Below are 19,580 nucleotides of genomic sequence, written 5' to 3'. Positions count from 1 at the left end.
TAGTTTATTGTGGGTTTCAAGACTTTCATGGTCTTTCTAAAAGGAAAATTTTTACATTGTTTATGAAGAGGATTTTGGGACACCATTATCATGATTATATTCCAGATCTTTAGTTATGTTCATCTTTATCTTGATTCTTGACGTATTCTAGTATCAAACTCTTCTGTCTTTCTTATTATGTCCTGACTGATAATCTCTTGTTGGTCTTTTAATTGTGTGTTTCTTTTAGTTTATTCATTTGTTTTTATCTCCATTCTTTAATTATTTGTCCATGACAGATTTCTTATCCTTTGATTCACAAACTTATTGTTGTGGAGGACACTTTCTTTTTTCAGGTTTTTGAATCTACTTCTTAGTGTACTTTTAATTTCAGTCTCAGTTAGATCTGATGTCTCCTTAGGAAAGCAGTAGTATATATGCAGATTTTTTTTTTTCTAATTCTGCTCTCATTAGGCTTAGTTTCCCAGTTTTGGGATTTTTTCTAAGTACTAGTACCTATTAGTCCTCTTTTCCTTCTCTTTCATCTTGGTGAATGTATCAAATCTAGTTAATATGTTCACTGTTTAGTTGCTTAGCTGTCCTTGTTTCATGAGCTAATATACACAAATTATTCAGGGGTTAATGAGAGTTGGCCAGTTTTTTGTATATTCTTAGAGTAACCTCTTCTAAGAGGCTCTGCTACATTGTATCAAGAAAAGTTTTTGCTGAAGTATTGTCTCATCTGACGAATGTTTGTTTCCCAGTTAATTTTATCTGTTCATCTTCAGGTCTCTGTTCCTCCTGGAGCTTTGGATTGTTGGGTATTTTTGAGTTGTTTGGAAGTCTTACAAAGAATAGAAGGCTGCTGTGATAGGGCTCAAATAGAAGCAAATGTTTCCCACACGGTTGGCTTGTGGAGCTATGCCACTGAGAAGGTGAGCAAATGATGTGTTGCAGTGGTGGTATTACAAACCTGAAGCAGACCATTTGTTTCCATGGAACAGATTTTGCACTTGTTATTGTGAACTTTAATAAGGGGTTCTGTATCTTGTCTTGAATCTAGCATAGATGAGACATCCAAGTTTATATCCACTTTTCCTACTATCAGATGAGGCTTGGGAATAACTAGGGTATGTTTACCTCTTTGTCTCTCCCTCCCTCACCACTGGCTAATTAAATTCCAGAATGAATTCAGTCCATGTTGACTGAGAGAAGGAGCATGAATTTCAGTTATAGCAGGAAAAGCTGACCAGATTTGGATGTATTTACCATTATAATTAGAGATGGCAGCAGTCTGTTTACATACTTCATTATTATGCTAGTAATAGACCCCTAACTTCACTTGAACTGTAACCCTTGGTGGTCAGTGGAAGAGACAAATAAGTAATAATTTGCAGTTTTTCAGTTACTGCCCCTTACCATAAGTTAAGTGGCCTTTTCAGTTTGATTAAGCCCCTTCCCTAATTATATGAGTGCCTTTTCAAGTTCCACATAACTCTGTTTCTGTGAAACAGTTGGTGTCTAAGGTTGCTACTACTTTCCACTGTTGCAAAACAGCTTAAAAAGGTGACAAACTCCAGAAACGACTGAAATGGCATACTGTCATCCTTGTGGATGTTTTTGGATACCAGCGTAGGCTCATCCTTTTGTTTGTATAACCTGTAGAATATTTTCTATTTATTTTAATTCATAGTTTGTTCATATTTCAGTAAACTTAGAAATCCTCTAACTGGCACTAGGGAGTCCTTGTTTTATTAAAAAGCATAGAAAAAAAAAATTTACCTTGAGTTTCTGCTGTTAAAAAAAAGGGTGGGGGGAGAAAATGAGAATAAAGGAAACAAAGTGTTGTTTAAAGTGGTGATGGGAACATCAGGTTCTTCTGATGCACCTTACGTATTTCTGTGGAAAGTATATACCTGGGCTGGAAATGTTCCTCCCATTCATGGCTCTTCTGACACAAAGGGTAAAGGGAAAAATTTTAGGATAAAGAGTAGCAGTAGGGTGGAACAGACTGAATGGCAACTAGTGGCAGAAGTGGAATAAAAAACCCGAAGTTAATGGCCATCTCTATTTTATATGGTGTAGAGTAATATGACAAGCGGAGGCCTTTTTTTTTTTTCTTTCTTCCTTTTTTTAATCAAATAACCAGCAGAACTGAACTTCTCTAAGGCAGTATCCTTTGCTGACTTCTGGGGATCAAGTGTACCAGCTGCTGTCTGGAAGGGGTTTTATGGTAGTTGGGTGACACTGTTTTAATCCTGTTAGCTGGGCTAATCATGTCTTTTTCAATAAGGTTTTCACCTGAGTACAAATGTTTCGGGTAAATTTGCAAGCTTGTCTAATCAATGTACTGGAGACAGCCTGTCTTTCTTGATTATGTAGTTTTCAAAAATACAGTCACAGTTATTGGAAATTATCTCTGGCGATAACTGCCAAATGTTTCAAGTTTGTCCATGTTTATAAGGAAAGCCATGAGGATTTATTCTGATTAAGTGTTATGCATATGGGGATGTGTGTGTATATGATGTGTTTCAATGTTATTTGAGTCAGTAACTTTTATGCAATTTAATTCTTAATAAAATTAAATTCTACTCTGAGAATAATAGTTACTTTTCAAAGGTTCTCTACTTTCTTTCCATGAAACAACTTTAATACAGATCTTATAAGCATTGTAGTATGACAACAGTGGAAATGTATTGTAGGAAGGATGTAGTAGAATAAAAGGAGTTTAATATTAATTTTGTAGCCTACTGAAAGCAAGCATTTGGTTTCTCTTACAGTTAAAATCTCTAGGTTATCTGTGTGGACTTGTGTCAGAGAAGGGACCCAATTCAGAAGACCTTAACAGAACTGTTGATCTGTTAGCAGGGTTGGGAGCAGAACGCCCTGAAACAGGTATTACCAGGAATGTACGCATTCTTTCTAATAAGTGACATTGTCTTAAATGTATAGCATATACATACATCAGTAATAATGATTTCCAAGTATCCCTACATATATATAACATTGGGAGAACTCTATTATCTCTTTTATGAGTTCTTCTAATGTGTGTCTACTACTTTAAATTATCAATGCATCTGCTGTTGCAAGTATAAGTTTTTCCATTAATGCTGCATTTATCAACATTTAGGTAAATAGTCTTGAACTGTACCTGTTTTTAGTAAAGCTTATAATACTTTCAGACAAGTATTTACAGTAAAATTATTGGAAAAAGAAATGGACCATCCTTGATCTGCAGCAAATAGGTAACCTGCAACTGAAGTGATATTATCTGAGTTGAAGTGATGTTATTTGAGTGGCTGAGCAATCAAATTTATTTACTCCTTCTGGATTTTCTCACTCACAAAGATATTTCTGAAAGGAAGAAGCTTTCATATGTTAAATATGCTCAAGCAATTACTATCTTTGAAGTATTAGCTGGCAGGCTGATGATTTACTTGCTCTTGCAGGTATGATGATGTGTGATTCTTAATTCAGTGCTATGGTGCCTTTTGTATTTATACAAAACAAGGGCTTTTTTCTTCTAGAAATATTGACACATTTGGTTTGGCAGGGGCTTTTAAACTGAGCAAGCTGCTTCAGGAAAAGCTTGGTCTTGCTAAGCATTTTCCTTTGAAGTACGTTGTTTAAGGTAGTAAACTGTCTTTAAATGACAGCATACTTCTTCATGCTGATTTCTAAATCCAGCAGTGGGGAACTGTGAGAATATTACTCTTAGCACAATATGATATTTAAGTACAATTGCGTGTGTTTCTGAGTTGAACAAATGTTATGAAGTATTGTGTGGAGAATTTAGTACAGTTACTATATTGTTGCTCATGTGTGCACGCACACACACAGAGTTGTGAAACAGCCTTTCTTGATCTTTTTTTAGAGTCTGGGGAAGAAAACTCATGATCTGTCCCTAATTGTTAGGGGCATTTCCCCTGTAAAGTTAGTTTTCTCTTTGTTTTCTACTGAAGGAAAAAGGGGGGAGTGTTGTTAAAATAGGAATGTGTTTGTGACGCCTCCTGTTCTGATTTTTTTCTAAAGCAAATGCATCACAGAGCCCTTATAAAAAACTTAAAGAGGCCTTATCATCTGTAGAAGCTTTTGAAAAACACTACTTAGTAAGTATGAGTTTTGGTTATTTATATGAGTTTTGGGTGTTTACGTTATAGACTTAACAGGGTCTAAATTTTCAAACCTGAGAAGGTAACACTGATAATGTAAATCTGTATTTTGGTATAAAAGGTTATTGCCTGCACATTGAACAAGGCTGATTTGTTTTACTAGAACCCTATATGGGCCTCAAGTTTCGAATATTAGAATTAGCTTTAATATTTACAGTTATGAGTTGGAGGTTGTTATCTGTAAGTATGTATACTTAGTTATTAAAAAAGGTAATGTCATAGCTATTATGTACTGCTATCCTGAATTCAGAATTAATTAAATCTTTCCCAGAAGAATATTGATGTGTGAATTTGGCTTCCTTTTGAATCATTAAGATTTGCATTTTGCAATGGGCGTTACGTGTTCTAAGTTATACTGTTGAATTTTTTATATAAACTGCGGAGCATCTGTGGATAATAGGGTTGGACCTGGCAGAGATTAGAGCAGCAGAATTCTCATTATGCTTTAATATGCATGTTGATTTCCTGACAGCTCCCTTATTGCCTTATTGGGGAGCCATTGTAATGATCTTCTAGACATTTTAATAAAAGATTATTAAATAAAACAAACAAAATAACCCCTGACTGTTACAGAAGGGCGTTTTGTTTTATTTTTCTTTTCTTCCCCCTTCATTTCCCTATGAAATTTCTTATATTTGCGGTACTGCCTTCAAAGTTTTCTGGGGAGAAGTTGGAGAAAAATTGAGCATTTTTTTAAATCTAAAAACTAGGTGGTACTTATTTTTTGCCAAGTTGTGACTGAAACAAAAAGTCTCAGAAGGTTTCATCTGAAGATACCAGATTTCATTTTTATGCTTCATTTCTTTATAAGACTACTTGGATAGCTGGACCAAAACTAAAATCTTCAGAACTGCTAGCTTCTCTTACATATTAAGTTCTAACTTGTACCTGAATATCTCTGCTAAATTCAGCAGTGTCTTCCTAAATTTAAGAAGCTAAGTGGGATCTGCAGAGTTTGCCAATGAAGGAGTTGCTATTTCTGTTTGTATTTCTGACTGCACTTTTACGCGCAACAGAAATTCAGTTATCAGATACACTATAAAATATTGTTTTCTATGTAGTTGTTTTCTATGTTTCTATATAGTTGTCATATAAATATATACAGTTTGTATGTACCTATGTTTTATCCATGTATTCAATGCAGAACAGCATAGAATTAGTTAGGATTTCCAGCTACCACTAAGATAATGTATTTGCGTTTAAAATTTTAATGAGTCTGGAAAGGAAAATGCAGGTTTTCGGACCTGTTGAAAGCAAGAAGCCATGAGTTTTTATTAGCAGAAAAGGCTCTGTTCTCATCTCCTGAAACAACTTCAGAATCTTTTGTAAAACTGTGCAAATCTTCTACAAGTATGTTGGCTGGTACCTTAATTTGGGGGTAATGTAGCTTTGAATTTTTATGTACAGCTGATGTTGAAGGCCTCTTTTTATACTGATGTGTTAAGGAGTGGTCACTTAATGTACTGTAGGGTATTGTGAGTTCTTAATTGAAGGACAAGGTGATTATTTTTTTAGGCTCTTCATAAGAAACATCAAAAACTGCCTCAGAAGGGCTTTGGGAACTTGTATGAGGTCACTTTTCTGCCCCATAGGAATAGATGCTTTCTGACAGATACTCTGGTTGGAAGCACTTAAGCAATTTGTTTTGAAGGGCAGAGTAGTTCTTAATACACTAAGTGAAGGAGAATGAGCTTCTGTTGAAGAGGCTGTGGGTTTGTAAATACAGTGTGAAAGGTTTTTATATATCTCGACAGAGATTATTACATGCTTGAAAAAAAGTTTGGAGGCGGTATACAGTGTGTGTTGTAACTGCTAATTTTGTGACAAAGATTTGTCGTTGTTATTACAAGCTTGGGGTAAAGTGAGGAGGGTGACATGTAGGCAGTGTGGCTGCATTGGAAGTTGAGCTTAAAGATGACTGAGAAACTTCAATTTGGGATTGCCTACCTTCAAGCAAAATTCCCTCAAGGCACACTTGCCAAAATATTTATTCAGATTGTAACTTAGCATTTTGCATTTAATTGTATGTTTATGTACTGCAAACTTTCATATACTTAATGGTATTATGTGCAGCTTTAGTGAAAGAATCATGTGCTGTGTTCTGTATGTAGTTGGTTTGGTTTTGAAGTATTAGTTGTGAGTCTCGGGGGCAAGCTCTAATATTGCTCTAAATATGTTATGCTGTGGTGTATCCTGGAATGATGCACTGCACAATCCTGCAATGCCAGTCTAATGGGATATAGTCACTGAGAAACAGGTGCTTTCAAAAAAAGACAGGAGGATTCAAGTGTAAAAAAAAGTGCTTGAAACTGCATCTTATCTATTATTTTGGTAGTTTCAATTTGCCTCATCTAATTTTTAATAGGCTTTTTTCTTCTGCTGTTTATTACAAAGGTACGGGATAATGACCAATTGTAGAAAAAGGGAAGATGACCTGTTACAAACTGCTCTATATTGTGTGCCAAGGGCAAGGGGAAGTCTAAAAAATGTCTCATTCTGGTCATTTTGTTGTAGTAACTTAGTTACTGGCTATAAGCCTGTGTGAAATACGTAGAGCTACTAAAAATATATAAAGCTTATAATAGTTTCTTTTTCTTTTAAACAGGATCTGTCCCATGCCACCATTGAAATGTACACAAATATTGGAAGAATACGGTCAGCTAAGCTTGTGGGAAAGGACTTGGCAGAGTTTTATATGTAAATGAATGTTTAAAATGTGTTAAATGCGTTGGCTTTCTAAAATTTGAATATAGTACTTGAGAAAAATATGCTGTGTTTAAAAATGTATTTTTAAAAGGTTTTTTTTCCATAAACATACCCTAAGTTTCAGTCTGTATTTTGTGGGAGGAAAAAGAAAAGAAAGTGGAAGAACACTGGCAGTCTCTTTGCATCAAACTCTAATTCTCACTTCATGATTTCATACTCCTACTTTTAACTGTTTTGTGTTCTTTAGCTGGATCCTTTATTCTCCTAGGGAGAAAAGGGTATGGGATGAGAGGAGGAAAGAGAGAGATTTGCATTTTCTAGAGCCTGCTTTGTAACATGGCTTCTGACTTGTTGCAAAGTTTATCATTACCTTTACAAATGCGTAGGTATATGTATACCTTAGGAAGAGCCAGAAAACATGTTATTGGGAGGGTAATCAGTTTCATATTTGAGATTATGATCGCAAAATGTTGTTTTTTCCCCACTGAGAAATTTACAGTGATTTTATTCCTAATTTCCAAATATACTTATTTGTGTTTATCTCTGCTATTAAATTCCATGAAAGGAACATCCTGCATTGATTTTCTGTTCAATTTTATTTTTCTTCTGTAGAAGAATTTGGGAGTCCTAAGTGGTTTTTTGAGAACACATGTTTAGGCATGCTTCTCACTTGTGTTCACTAAATCAGTCTGATCATCTAGTTGCAAAAGATTCTCGTAAATTAGTTTAAATTTCTACCTGAGATAATAACGTCACGTTTAAAGATTAGCATGGAACTGCTGTGTAGAGATAAAATGCTATTTTCATTGAAGCTTTTTCCTGCTTTAAAATTATTGAGTAAGCGTATTTTTAGTGAAGTGTCAGAAGCTTGACATGGCTTTTGTTGCATTTGTGGGAGGTAGCTTCCCCTCATGTGGGACAGATCTGTACATTAAGTCTTTCATGGGCACTTAATTGCAGTTCTGCTTGCTTAAGTGAATCACATAAAGGTAGGCCAATATGTTGATCTGCTACCAGCAAAATAAAGAGCATAATGATTCTCTGCATCTTGTTCTGCACTCGTATGCAATGATCCTCTCCCATCCCCACTTTCTGAAAATGTGTAGAGAGTTTTAATGGCTTCAAAGATTCTTAAATCACACTGTACTCATTTCTTTATTTTTAAAGGAGGAAGAAAGGTCCACAGAAAGCAGAAATCTATCTTCAAGGAGCACTGAAAACTTACCTTGCTGAGGGCTGGGCATTGCTTGTCACACATACGAGAAAGCAGTTAGCTGAATGTCAGAAACACCTTGGGCAAATAGAAAAGTATCCTCTGAAAGGCGGGGCCAGAAAAATCAAGACTGGAGAAAATGATACTTCTGATTATTTTTCTGACAACTCTAACTTTTATTTAACAGTAGAGACTGCCAAACATCAGACAGCTGAGTTATTTTATGTTTGCATTGTTGCTGTTTAGTTGGGGAGGGTTGGGTTATTTATTTTTGAGTTTTTATTTTTTTAAATTGAATTTTTATTTTTTCAACTTGAATTTTTATTTTTTCAATTTAAAACCTTTTGCCTGTGGTTGCCACTCTTCATTTAAAAAATGCCGAGGCTCTAGAGAGTTGTGCAATGTGGCTAATATGAAGTTTGTCATTAGTTCAGCAGATACCATAGAAGTTTCTTATGATTCTGCTTGTACTTTATCATTATGGAAGCTTTTTGTAGTACTGTTTTTTAATTCGGTAAATATAGTGTCTTCCTATATTAAGGAGCTTAATTTCTGGGCTTGCTTTCTATAATTGCTACCCCCTTTTTCTTGTATCTGACCTGGTGAGAACTCTTCTGGTATTTGTAATGGTGACTTTCCAAAAGTTAAAACAGAGACTTCGAAGATTAAAATCTTGTGGCTTTGGTGTGGTGTGTGGCATTGCAATATTCTTTACTATGGTTTATTACGTATTTCTGGCTTTGATCTCTGCTTCAGAAGGGGAGTGGGAGTTGTTTGCTTCTAAGTTGTGTAAAAGCTCAGTCTTCGACATGTGAATGAAATCTTCTCTGTAAATGCCACATAAATGCTAAGTAATACTTTGAGAGAATGATTTGGCCCAATCCAAATATCTGACAGGCTTCAAGTTCTTCACTTTGATACTCTACATTATTTTTACACAGCAACTCTATACTCTGCAACTGTATTTATTTAAATCTCTCTGTGTTGCTGTAGTATTGCTACTTTCAAGATAAGAGGTGGGTGTTTGGGGGAAAGTCTACTGACTGGCCTTGGGTGTTCTGATCTTTTTGGCATTGGAGACAGCACAAATTGAATTTTGCTTTTCATTTTAGCCTCATATGTTGTTGCCTAAATTTGGTAGCTAAATTAAGTAACTTGGTTCTAATCTGTTGTGCTGCATGCGAGATATTATGTACTATAGCGAAATGGCAAATTTTCATTATTTTATGGTGTTTTGGGGCAAGGGTACTGCTTTCATTGGTGCCATAGTTATAAAAAGAATTCCTATAGGTGTTCCAAACTGGCATGGTGAGTTGAACAGAGTACTTTCTGCAGGACAGTTCTTGTGGAAATTGCAAGGAAAGACAACTTTTTGGAATGGTTCTTTGAGCTTTTTTTAGAGGTTGTTGGAATTTTTGTTGTTGTTGTTGTTGGGTTTTTTTTTCCTTTGCCTAAAATGTTCATGTTTTAGTCTCTAAGTGACAGTAATAGGAATCTTACTGTAGCTGAAAATCAGTTGAGCTAAATTCAAGTTTGTAGTGTATTCTGGGATTTGTTCTTTTAATTTTTCTGCCTCAGTGCAAATGCTTGGAAAGAATCTGAGCCAGTAATATTGCAGTCTTAGCTAAATACTTAAATGACTGTTTGTATCCACAGCACTCAAAAGTATGAGGGATGTCTTATGACTTAGTTATATTAAGTGATGCTGTAACAGCTGGCAGATTCTCAGCCAAGTAAATTGGAATATAATCCAATATTCAAGTTCTTTATTTCTAAATGTTGGTCAGCGTAATGCAACACACCAGGTCTTTAACTGGCATGCTGCATTTATCTCTTGTCAAATAACCACTTTCCTGTGCTCACTGATCTTTTTGAGTGGGGGAAGATTGCTCAGGTTAATAATGGATCGTATTTTAGTAAGTCTGCAAAAAGTAGAGATTGCGCAATATTCTCAGTTGATAGTAAATCTTGCATTGCTTCTTTTCTGATAGAGGAGTGTGGTGATGATAAAGGCAGGTCTTGTATTAAAAGATTAGAAAAGGTGTACTTGAACTGTCTTGTTTTCAGTCAGATTTCTGAATGTTGTAGGTTTCTGCCTTGTGTTTCCTTAACTTTGTTAGTTATCTTCAAACAAGCAGCCTTTTAGCTGGTGATCATCACTTAAGAGAAGATGAACGCAAAGGCTTTTGCCAAGAAATACTAGATTTTGCCAATCAGCAAGTGGAGAACCAAGGTAAATATGATTCTTAAATACTTAAAATTTAAGCTGCTCTAATCCAATCTTTCCCTAAAAGTACTTTGAAGGCTTTTTCTGATCGTTTTCATTACCTTGCATATAACATAGTTCTTTTCTTGTCACCTCCAGAATATTTATGAAACTTCTGCAATAACTAGGGATAGTCAAAGGTGAAAGGGTAATTAATATTTTCATCTTCAATGCCGGGAAGTCCTTGTTTCCTTTCACATATCTGTTTCACCGCTTTGATAGCTCATAATTTATCTTGCAGAAGTTTTTCTTGACAAATGGATATACAATAAGTAATCTAGTTATTTAGTATGTTATTTTAGACTTGTGTGATGGGTTGACCCTGGCTGGACACCAGGTCCTACTAAAGCTGCTCTATCACTCTACTCATCAGCTGGACAGAAGGGAGAAAATAAAATTAAAATCTCCTGGGTCAAGATAAGGACGGGCAGAGATCACTCACCAATTACCATCATGGGAAAAACAGACTTGACTTGGAGAAAATTAATGTCATTTATTAGTAACCAAATTAGAGTAGGATAATGAGAAAATAAATACTAAATCTTAAACCACCTTCCTCCCCCCCTTCCTTCTTCCTGGGCTTAACTTCACTCCCAATTTCTCTGCCTCTTCCCTTGCAGCAGTGCAGGGGGATGGGGAGTGGGGGTTGCAGTCAGTTCATCACAAGTTGTCTCTGATGTTCCTTTCTCCACCTGGGAAGACTCCTCACACTCTTCTCCTGCTCCAGCATGGGGTCCCTCCCACAGGAGACAGTTCTCTGTGAACTTCTCCAATGAGAGTCCTTGCCATGGGCTGCTGTTCTTCATGAACAGCTCCAGCGTGGGTCCTTTCCATGGGTTGTAGCCCTTCAGGAACAGATAGCTCCAGTGTGGGCCCCTCACAGAGTCACAGGTCCTGCCAGCAAACCTGCTCCAATGTGGGATTCTCTCTCTATGGGGCCACAGGTCCTGTTGGGAACCTGCTCCAGCATGGGCTTCCCATGGGGTCACAACCTCCTTTGGGCATCCACCTGCTCTGGCATGGGGTCCTCCACGGGCTGCAGGTGGATATCTGCTCCACCGTGGACCTCCATGGGCTGCAGGGCACAGCTGGCCTCACCATGGTCTGCACCACGAGCTATAGGGGAATCTCTGTTCCAGTGCCTGGAGCACCTCCTGCACCTCTGTACACTCTCACTCCTCTCTTCAGCTGCAATTGCGCAGTTTTTCCCCCCTGCTTCTTAAATATGTTATCCCAGAGGCATTACCACCGTCGCTGATGTGCTTGGCCCTGGCCGGCTGTGGGTCCATCTTGGAGCTGGCTGGTATTGGCTCTGTCAGACTTGGGGGAAGGCCCTAACAGCTTCTCACAGAAGCCACCCCTGTAGTGCACCCACTACCAAAACCTTGCCATGCAAACCTGTTATAACTTGCTTCTTAATAAAGTGTTGGTACTGCCTCAGTGTTGGTTTTTGGAGTCTAGAGAAGAGAATGAAAAACCCTTGTATGGTAAAGTTGATGGCTCAAGGCAGCAGTCCAGTGATTGGTTTCTTAAACTTGTATTTGGTCTTAATTTATGCACTTTGGGAAGTCTGTCACTTTATGCTACTGTGTTCATCTAGAACACTTTACGTAGTAGTGAAAGGTTAAACTTCTGCTTAGACACTATCTCTTAGTTTAGTTGCCTGTAATAGATTGACTACTAAACTTCTAGTGGATGTAACCATTAGAAAACAAATTTCAGCATCTTTAAGTCTTATTTCTGTGCAAGATAAAACTAAAATATGGAAGTCTCGATTTGTTGTGAAAGGATTAATTGTGAAAAGTTGTTGATTCATTTAATTTTAGGGGTTACAATTTTAAGAGAAAAGATTTGCTGATCTCCAGCAGCACTGAGGAAGAATAAAATCCCTGTTTTTATCTTTCCAGGTCAAAAGGTTATACTGCCTATGCACTCCTTCGCACAGTTGAAAACTCTACATTTTGACCCTCCAAATGCTGTGGTCCATGTGGGTGGAAAGTTGTCTATTGAGTTGACTTTGCTGAGCCAAATGCCCATTCCTGTCCGGGTGGATCAGATTGCCATCCACGTTCACTTCAGCGTTGAGAAAAATAGTTACAGAAAAACAGCTGAGTGGCTCACGAAGCACAAAACTTCCAATGGTGTTATCAGTTTTCCAAATGAAGTCACAGGCTTTCCTTTCTCAAGAAACAACTTGCCAGCACTGGAGCTATACGAAATGTATGAACGGAGTCCCTCAGATAACTCTTTGAACACAGCAGGAATTATCTGCAAAAATGTGCACATGCTACTGCGAAGGCAAGAGAGCAGCAGTTCGCTGGACATGCCCTCAGGAGTGACTTTAGAAGATGGGGCTCATGTGTTGAAATGCAACAACTTGATACTGGAACCAGGGGTCAACAAAATAACATTCGATACTCAGGTATGTTTTTATAGTTGAGTGAATGTAGCACTCGTGAAAAAAGAACTAAAAGCACTGGAAGAGCCTAGTGCTGGCAGGTGATATCTGCGTTGCTTCCTGTTACAGCTTGAGTGATGCCATTCCCGTTGTGGCTGTGTTTTCATTGTTTTAAACCTTTTTTTTTTCCCTTGAAAGAAGGATGTTCTGTTTGTGCTAAAATGTACAGGTGACCCTCCTATTTGCAATCATTTGAGTCAGCCTTCCCAGAACTTACTTTAAACATCTTGATTATTGCTGCCAAAAATTAAACTGATAAATTCAGATACAAGATTATGTACTGCTCATGAAGTCTGCCTTAACTGTTGAACTCATGGAGAATAATGCTTAAAAATTTTGATGGGGAATGCATTTTCTAGCCCTTAGAAAGTGACTGTGTGGTTAAATTTGGTTGGTAACCTGTTCTTCACTGCAGAGGTGTTAGAATATTTTTTCATTTGGTGCATGTAGTAAATTTACCTGCAAGAAGTATGACAAAGTTAAGCTCAGCTTCAAATATTTGAATTTAGAAGATGTCAGCATTGCCTGCAGTATTTATCTTAATCACATAAGGCACGAGAGGACAAGAACATAAGAATTCTGTGCTACAGAAAGACTGAATTTGCATGAGCAAACACCTGTGAAAATAGTGTCACCATCTAAATGCCACCCTCAGGAAATGAATTACAGTCCTGCTTCTGACATAGTGTTGTATATGGACCTACCTCAATTCCCCACATGTACTGTAAGTACATGTGTACTACTTGAAGTAATCCTTTTTTCCCCCCCACATCTTCTTCCAGCAAGCTCCCAGTAATTGCTGAAATGTTTAAGGACAGTAGTGCTCATCACTTCTGTTTACCTTGCATTTCCACTAGATGCATAATAATGCTAAATAAGCAGGCTTTGAGCATCAATCCTGTTGGGTGGTTGTAGTGGTAGAGTTTGTGGGGCTTTTTTGGTATATTGTGTTGGATGTTTGTTCGTTTGTGTTTTTTGGTGTTCTTTTTTGTTGTTGTTGTTGTTGTGGGGTTTTTTTTCTGTGGCTTTGGACTTTGCTGGTCTGTGGTTTGTTTGCTTCTTTTAATGAAATGGGGAAAGGCATTTACCTGCTGACTTAGTCCTAGGAAGCAAAATGCCAAGCATTTTCAAAAGTGAGACTTCACTTTCTATTTGGCGTCCCAGAAGTAGGAGCTTCTGGCCTCAATTACCATGTTGTTCGGTTCTTTGGGTTTTCTTTAAATACTTTCTATCTCCCTCCCCACTTCTGTAGCCCTTCATAGGGAAGTATTTAATAGAGTTGAATACCACAGTAATGAATGTCAGTGTAGGGAAAATTTGAGTGAGAAAATGCTGAGAAATTCAGTGCGGCATCTGAATGAACAACAAGAGATGGAGCAGCACAGTGAGGAATGCAACAGGTGTTTCATAGCTGCTTCATTTGCTGAGCATTATCCAACAGGTATATTGGGAAGGATATAGATGCTATGAAGAGAGAAAATAATTTGCAGTCTCATATGTTATATATGCCTGATAGCTCTGCCATTTTCTAATTGGTTTAAATTAGCTTTCATCCCCTTTTAAAAGTAATTTTGAAGTAAGAATCTACATATCTGCTGTTGATGGCTAAAAATTGATAGCTAGATAGAGCTGGCCAGGAGGTTTCTGTAGCATTCTTAGCATATTGTAAGTGTTCCACATTGAGATTTTAACTTTCTCCCTCTTTTTTTTTTTTTTAAATTATCAATTTCTTTCTTGTCATAGAACTTTATTTAGCATGAAGCTTTCTGTAGGCTTACATACTCGTATGTCTTTCTGTTCCTCTAGTGCTGGGACGGAAATCACTAGAGATGTGCTTGGTACACATGCACAGGTACATTGTGGAACCTGTGTGGATAGCAGGTATCTCAAGATAGAAGCTGAGTTCAAGTCCTTGATGATACAATGGAAATGGCAATGTCATTTGAACTACTTACTGACCTCATTTTTTAGGTTTCTCATTCTTTTAAAGGATTGGGACAAGGTAATTGGATTTGGAGATGTCAGAGGTCTTGGTGGCTGTGGGTGTAGTTTTCCATAAATTAACATGTATGTAGAACTGCTTTTCAGATGGAGGAGCCTTAGTAGAAGAAAGCTGTTAGAGACTGTTCTGAGCAGGCATTTTGGCTTTCAAGAAGCCATCTGAAACCATGTAAGAAGAGATACAGATGAAAAACTCGATGTAGCTCTGCTTTAAATTTGCCCTGTTCTGCATGTTTCTGGTGGCTATTGGCGAATGGACAGCCTCACACTTATAACTTTCCTATTTTCCCAGCCTGTCTTTCTTGAAAGATCTTTGCATGAGGAGACCGCTCAGTGTGAATCCTACTTACCTTTAGATAGTTGTTCAAAGCATGACTTATCTGTCCTTAAAGGGAAAAATCTGAATATATAATGATTTTTGACAGTATGTTGCTAGATACCATGATGAAAGCTTCTCTAGATTTGAGGTGCAGTATTTATAGTCGCAGTATTATAATATGCTGTGTCACTCCTCCTGGATTACATAGGTGGCCAGAGGATTGAACCTGCTGACAACTTGTTTTCTGAATTATTTTACGGTAATCCTTAGTTGTACTACTTTCACAGAAAGAGTAATGACTGTGTTTCTAAGATAGAGGGAGTTTGATTCTCTCTTTAGACTGATGATTAGCATTATTTATGCTGATAGCAATCTTTCGGTGTATTTTTTTCAAATTTTAAAAGAGATCAGAAAGCATTATCTCAGTTCTTCAGACCAATATTCCCATCCTACATTGAGGTTTAAAGTAGGTATGTATTATGAAAGACTTCACTCTTGCTTTTCTCTTTATGAAGTATTCAAGGGATTAAATTTAGTGACTTTAATGTCAAAATGTAGAATACTGAATTTCAGTCAGACTTTGCTTCGTAAATAACTGTGGCAGTGAAGTTTGAATCTTAAGTAATTGCAGCTTTTCTCCATAACTTCTAATCTTATTCTTTAGATTTAATTATAGTCAGCATCAATATTTATGTATTACACTTGGTAAAATGGCACATAGAAAAAGAAAACATTTCCTATTCCCTAGCAGCAGTAGCTAAGAGCAAACAGAATCAAGAATAAATATACTAGCAGATTTGCTATTTATGATGTTATCGAAAACCATCTAGAATCCCATTATTCAGGGTGAAGGAAGCGTTTGAAATTAAATATGTATGTACTAGTTTTTTTGTAAGTATTCACACAGGGTGTGAGGTGGGGAATGTGTGAAATCAATAGCTTGAGCTGAAAGCTGAGCCTTACATAATGTTGTAGGATTTTATGAATGTAAGCCAAATAAGCACTTTGCTTGCTAAATATCATTTCAGTACTTAAAAAATATAATGATATTTTAGTGTATGTGGTGCTTGGTGGGGGTGGGAACAACTAACCAACAAGACAAAAAACCCCCAAAATAACCATTTGTCAGCATAGGTACTACATTAGCTATTCTGGCTGTTGATACCTGTTACTCTTGATGTATATTTTTTTTCTTGAATCAACCAACACTCTAGAGCTTCTGCCTTAAAGGGGCAAAAGGTGCTCCTTTGTGAAAATCTTGTCACTTACTCAGGGAACGAGTCTGGCATTTTAACTTACAAATGCAAAGTATCTTATAAAAATGAGCTGAAAACACGCTGTTCTTTAGTAGAAGGTTTGTTCTAGAAGTATTTTCTAAAGTGAAAAATCCATTTAATGTTTCCTTCAAAGGCCAAAGAACCTGGGACATACACACTCAGACAACTGTGCACTTCAATTGGGAAAGTACAGTTTGTCCTTCTTCATATTTACCCAATTGTGCAGTATGATGTATATTCTCAGGAGCCGCAGCTAAAAGTGGAACCAATGACTGGTAAGTACAGTTGCTGTGCTGAAGTTATTTTGATGATTTCTGTGGTATTCTTGTGGGACTAGATAAAGCATTTTCTGGCTTGAATATTACTCAGAATTTTTTTGTTTTACTCTGAATTTTGAGTCTAAAATAAACTCTCACTTTTCAAATTATCCATCAAGCATGCTCTGTCAACAATGGCTAGTTTTCACCAAATAATTCCAGTGCTTGGCTCTGAAAAATGTAGTATCATTTTTGAGTGTGGATTCGAACATGTAGTGTCACTTCAATATTGGGTATGGTTTGAGCTGCCACAAGATTAGGAAAAGTGAATAATTAAATTTGTAATTGACTGAGCTCCTTGTTGTTTAGTTCTGTGATGCTGCAGTCTCTTTGGTATTTGCAAGAAATGTTTAAGTACTATAGAGGTGATAATATAAACTTACTAAAATTTAATACTGAATGCATCCATTGGTTTTATGGACAGCTGAGCATTACTTGTAGTGTTTATTAAGGTTTATAAATGGAGGTTAATAGTGATTTTGCTTTCAGGCTATTAGTTGAAGCAGTTGAGGAGTTAACAAGCATGTTGTGCCATCATTCCAATTACAGGGGTTGCAATGTGTGGCTGTGGAAGGACTGGCATATTGGGCATGAATCAAATTAGCTACCCCTATGAAACTGATGGTTGTAATTCAGATCTTTGAGTGTCTTTGTGCGTACTGGCATTTTTGTTATCTTGATTATGTAAATATAGCATGTGGATATGACTGGTATCCTAGGTAAAAAAAAAAAAAAAAGCTGTCTACAACCCGGAGAATTTAAGAAAAAGCTTGGTGAATTCTTTGGGATTATTGTATTTCACTGAATTCAGTACTGCCTGAGCTACACAGTGTGTGAGCCAGCTTATCTATACCATCCAAGAAACAGTGGTTTTGGTTACTCGAGTTGAAACAACCAGTTGCTCCACACTGGTGTATCTGAGCTAAGTTTAATGTGTTGCATAAGACCAAAACCCTACACGCTTAAGTTACCTTAACATATGTGGCACACGGCATGGGAATATTGCTCACAGGCCTTAGCAGAGCATTGTAACCACTTACCGATGAGTACCAGGATCTGTTAACAATTTCCAATTTCTTCTTCAGATAGCCTTTTGGCTGGCATTCCTCAGAAGGTGAAATTCACAGTGACAACTGGTCACTACACACTGAAGAGCGGGGATACTTTGCAGCTCAGTAACGCAGATGCCATGCCTATTCTGTACCATCCAGAGAGCAAGGCAGTGATCTATTCCAACACCAGAGGTAAGCAATGAAGTAAAAATCAATAATCTTTAAATGGCTGAAAATTCAGTAATCCTGAAGTCAACCTGTACTTACAGTATTAAGAACACTTTTTCAATAGTCATTATTATGAACACTTCTAGGGACTTGCAACTGAGTACTTAAGTGCAAGAAAGATCTTAAAAATTTTACCCTCAACATAGTAGTATGAATTCTTCAGCAAACATAGCTGGACAGCTTTTATTTTCGTGGATAAAATTCTGTAGGCATGGTGAAACTGCTGCTGAATCATGGTGTTCTTTTATTACTATGTGGGCTCTGTTTTAACTAGACCATTTTTATTGTGAAGTAGTTGTGAGTAGGCTTTTACGTAGTGCTCTTGTAAATGGAGCATTTCCTTTGTCCTGTGTTTCACTTAACCAGATGATAGTCCCTTTTTTTTTTTTCTGAGCATAAATACTGTATAGTGGCCTTGGTTTCTGAAATACAAGCAACTTTTACATAAATGGGAAGAACGGTCTTGACAGGCTTGATGAAATTAAGATCAAAATAGACTATACAGAGGTAACCCATGTGTAGTATTTTGAAGACAGATGATGAATGATAACCGAGAAAACTGAATCGTGTGTTCAATAAGTTGTAAGATGGCTTGAAGTTAAATTATGAGACTAAGGAGATGCAGGACATGGTAAAAACTTCAGTAGGTGTTATATGATGGACTAAAGTAGCTCTTTAGCTAGTTTGAAGCTTGTTATCAAATCGTCCTCTTAGTTCTTTCTTGAACACTGGAAGGGACTACTATACAGAATGTAGCGGTTACCTTCCAGCAGTTTAAGAAGAATAGAGGGTTACTCTTGGAACTTGTGAACAGCAGTGGTATGCAAAATGTGCAGATTATAGCTCATTTGAAGAGGTTACTGTGGAGTTATATAACATGGTTTCTCATTGCTGTTTTTGCAAACATGATGGCATTGCTAGGAAATGGTTATGGTGTCACATATTTTTCTATGACACTTAGCTTTTTAGGCTAGTTTCATTACTTAGTTACAGATTAAAATAAAAATTGGGAAAGGATGAACATGTGTTAAAACTATTTTTTTCCCCTTTCTACACAACTATAGAAAAGATCTCAGAATCATCATTAAGGATTCAGTCTTCTGAAAAGATCACAAGCATCAGTTTGCCAGTAGCTCCTGCATATCATGTGATTGAATTTGAACTAGAAGTCATGTATTTGCCATCAGCCACAGAATCTGCAGTGGAAAAAGAAAATACTACAAGTAAAGAAGTTCACAGAAAAAACAAAGAGAAGCAGAAACAGGACAACTGCATGGCTACTGTTGACCAAAAAGTAAGATGTTATTTAATGTTTTTATTATGAAATCTATCTGGTTACAGGGGCATATGCTTCACAAAATAGAAGTGGTAGTGATGTGAGGTGGGAAACTTCTTGCACTGAACGAATTTTTCCTTAAATATGTGCATACAAAAATCATAGCAAATATTACAAATGTAAAGAAAACATAAATATAAGCAGAAATATACACTATGTTTACTGTATTGCCTACTGTTCCATGGGCTAGTCATTTAGTATTCTAACACTTGCAGTTTATATAGGATGAGGGCCACTCGTGTCTTTGTAAAAGGTG

The 19,580-nt window shown here is 36.9% G+C and overlaps 1 protein-coding gene across 1 annotated transcript in view; it reads left to right on the top strand.

The window, feature by feature from the left end:
- Nucleotides 1–19,580, top strand: part of TRAPPC10 (trafficking protein particle complex subunit 10) — a 44,254-nt gene that overhangs the window by 17,307 nt on the left and 7,367 nt on the right. Inside the window, exons 8-17 of the mRNA XM_080348704.1 lie at nt 768–914; nt 2,760–2,874; nt 4,012–4,088; nt 6,757–6,848; nt 8,025–8,165; nt 10,191–10,303; nt 12,244–12,758; nt 16,525–16,666; nt 17,794–17,952; nt 19,053–19,282. Coding sequence (XP_080204830.1) covers nt 768–914; nt 2,760–2,874; nt 4,012–4,088; nt 6,757–6,848; nt 8,025–8,165; nt 10,191–10,303; nt 12,244–12,758; nt 16,525–16,666; nt 17,794–17,952; nt 19,053–19,282 — 1,731 coding nt within the window. The remainder of the gene's footprint in view (nt 1–767; nt 915–2,759; nt 2,875–4,011; nt 4,089–6,756; nt 6,849–8,024; nt 8,166–10,190; nt 10,304–12,243; nt 12,759–16,524; nt 16,667–17,793; nt 17,953–19,052; nt 19,283–19,580) is intronic.

The sequence above is a fragment of the Nesoenas mayeri genome (genome assembly GCF_963082525.1).
Source record: "Nesoenas mayeri genome assembly, chromosome: 1".
Lineage (NCBI taxonomy): Eukaryota > Metazoa > Chordata > Aves > Columbiformes > Columbidae > Nesoenas > Nesoenas mayeri.
Note: the sequence above shows the minus strand (reverse complement) of the source record. Positions and strands in the feature narration are given on the sequence as shown.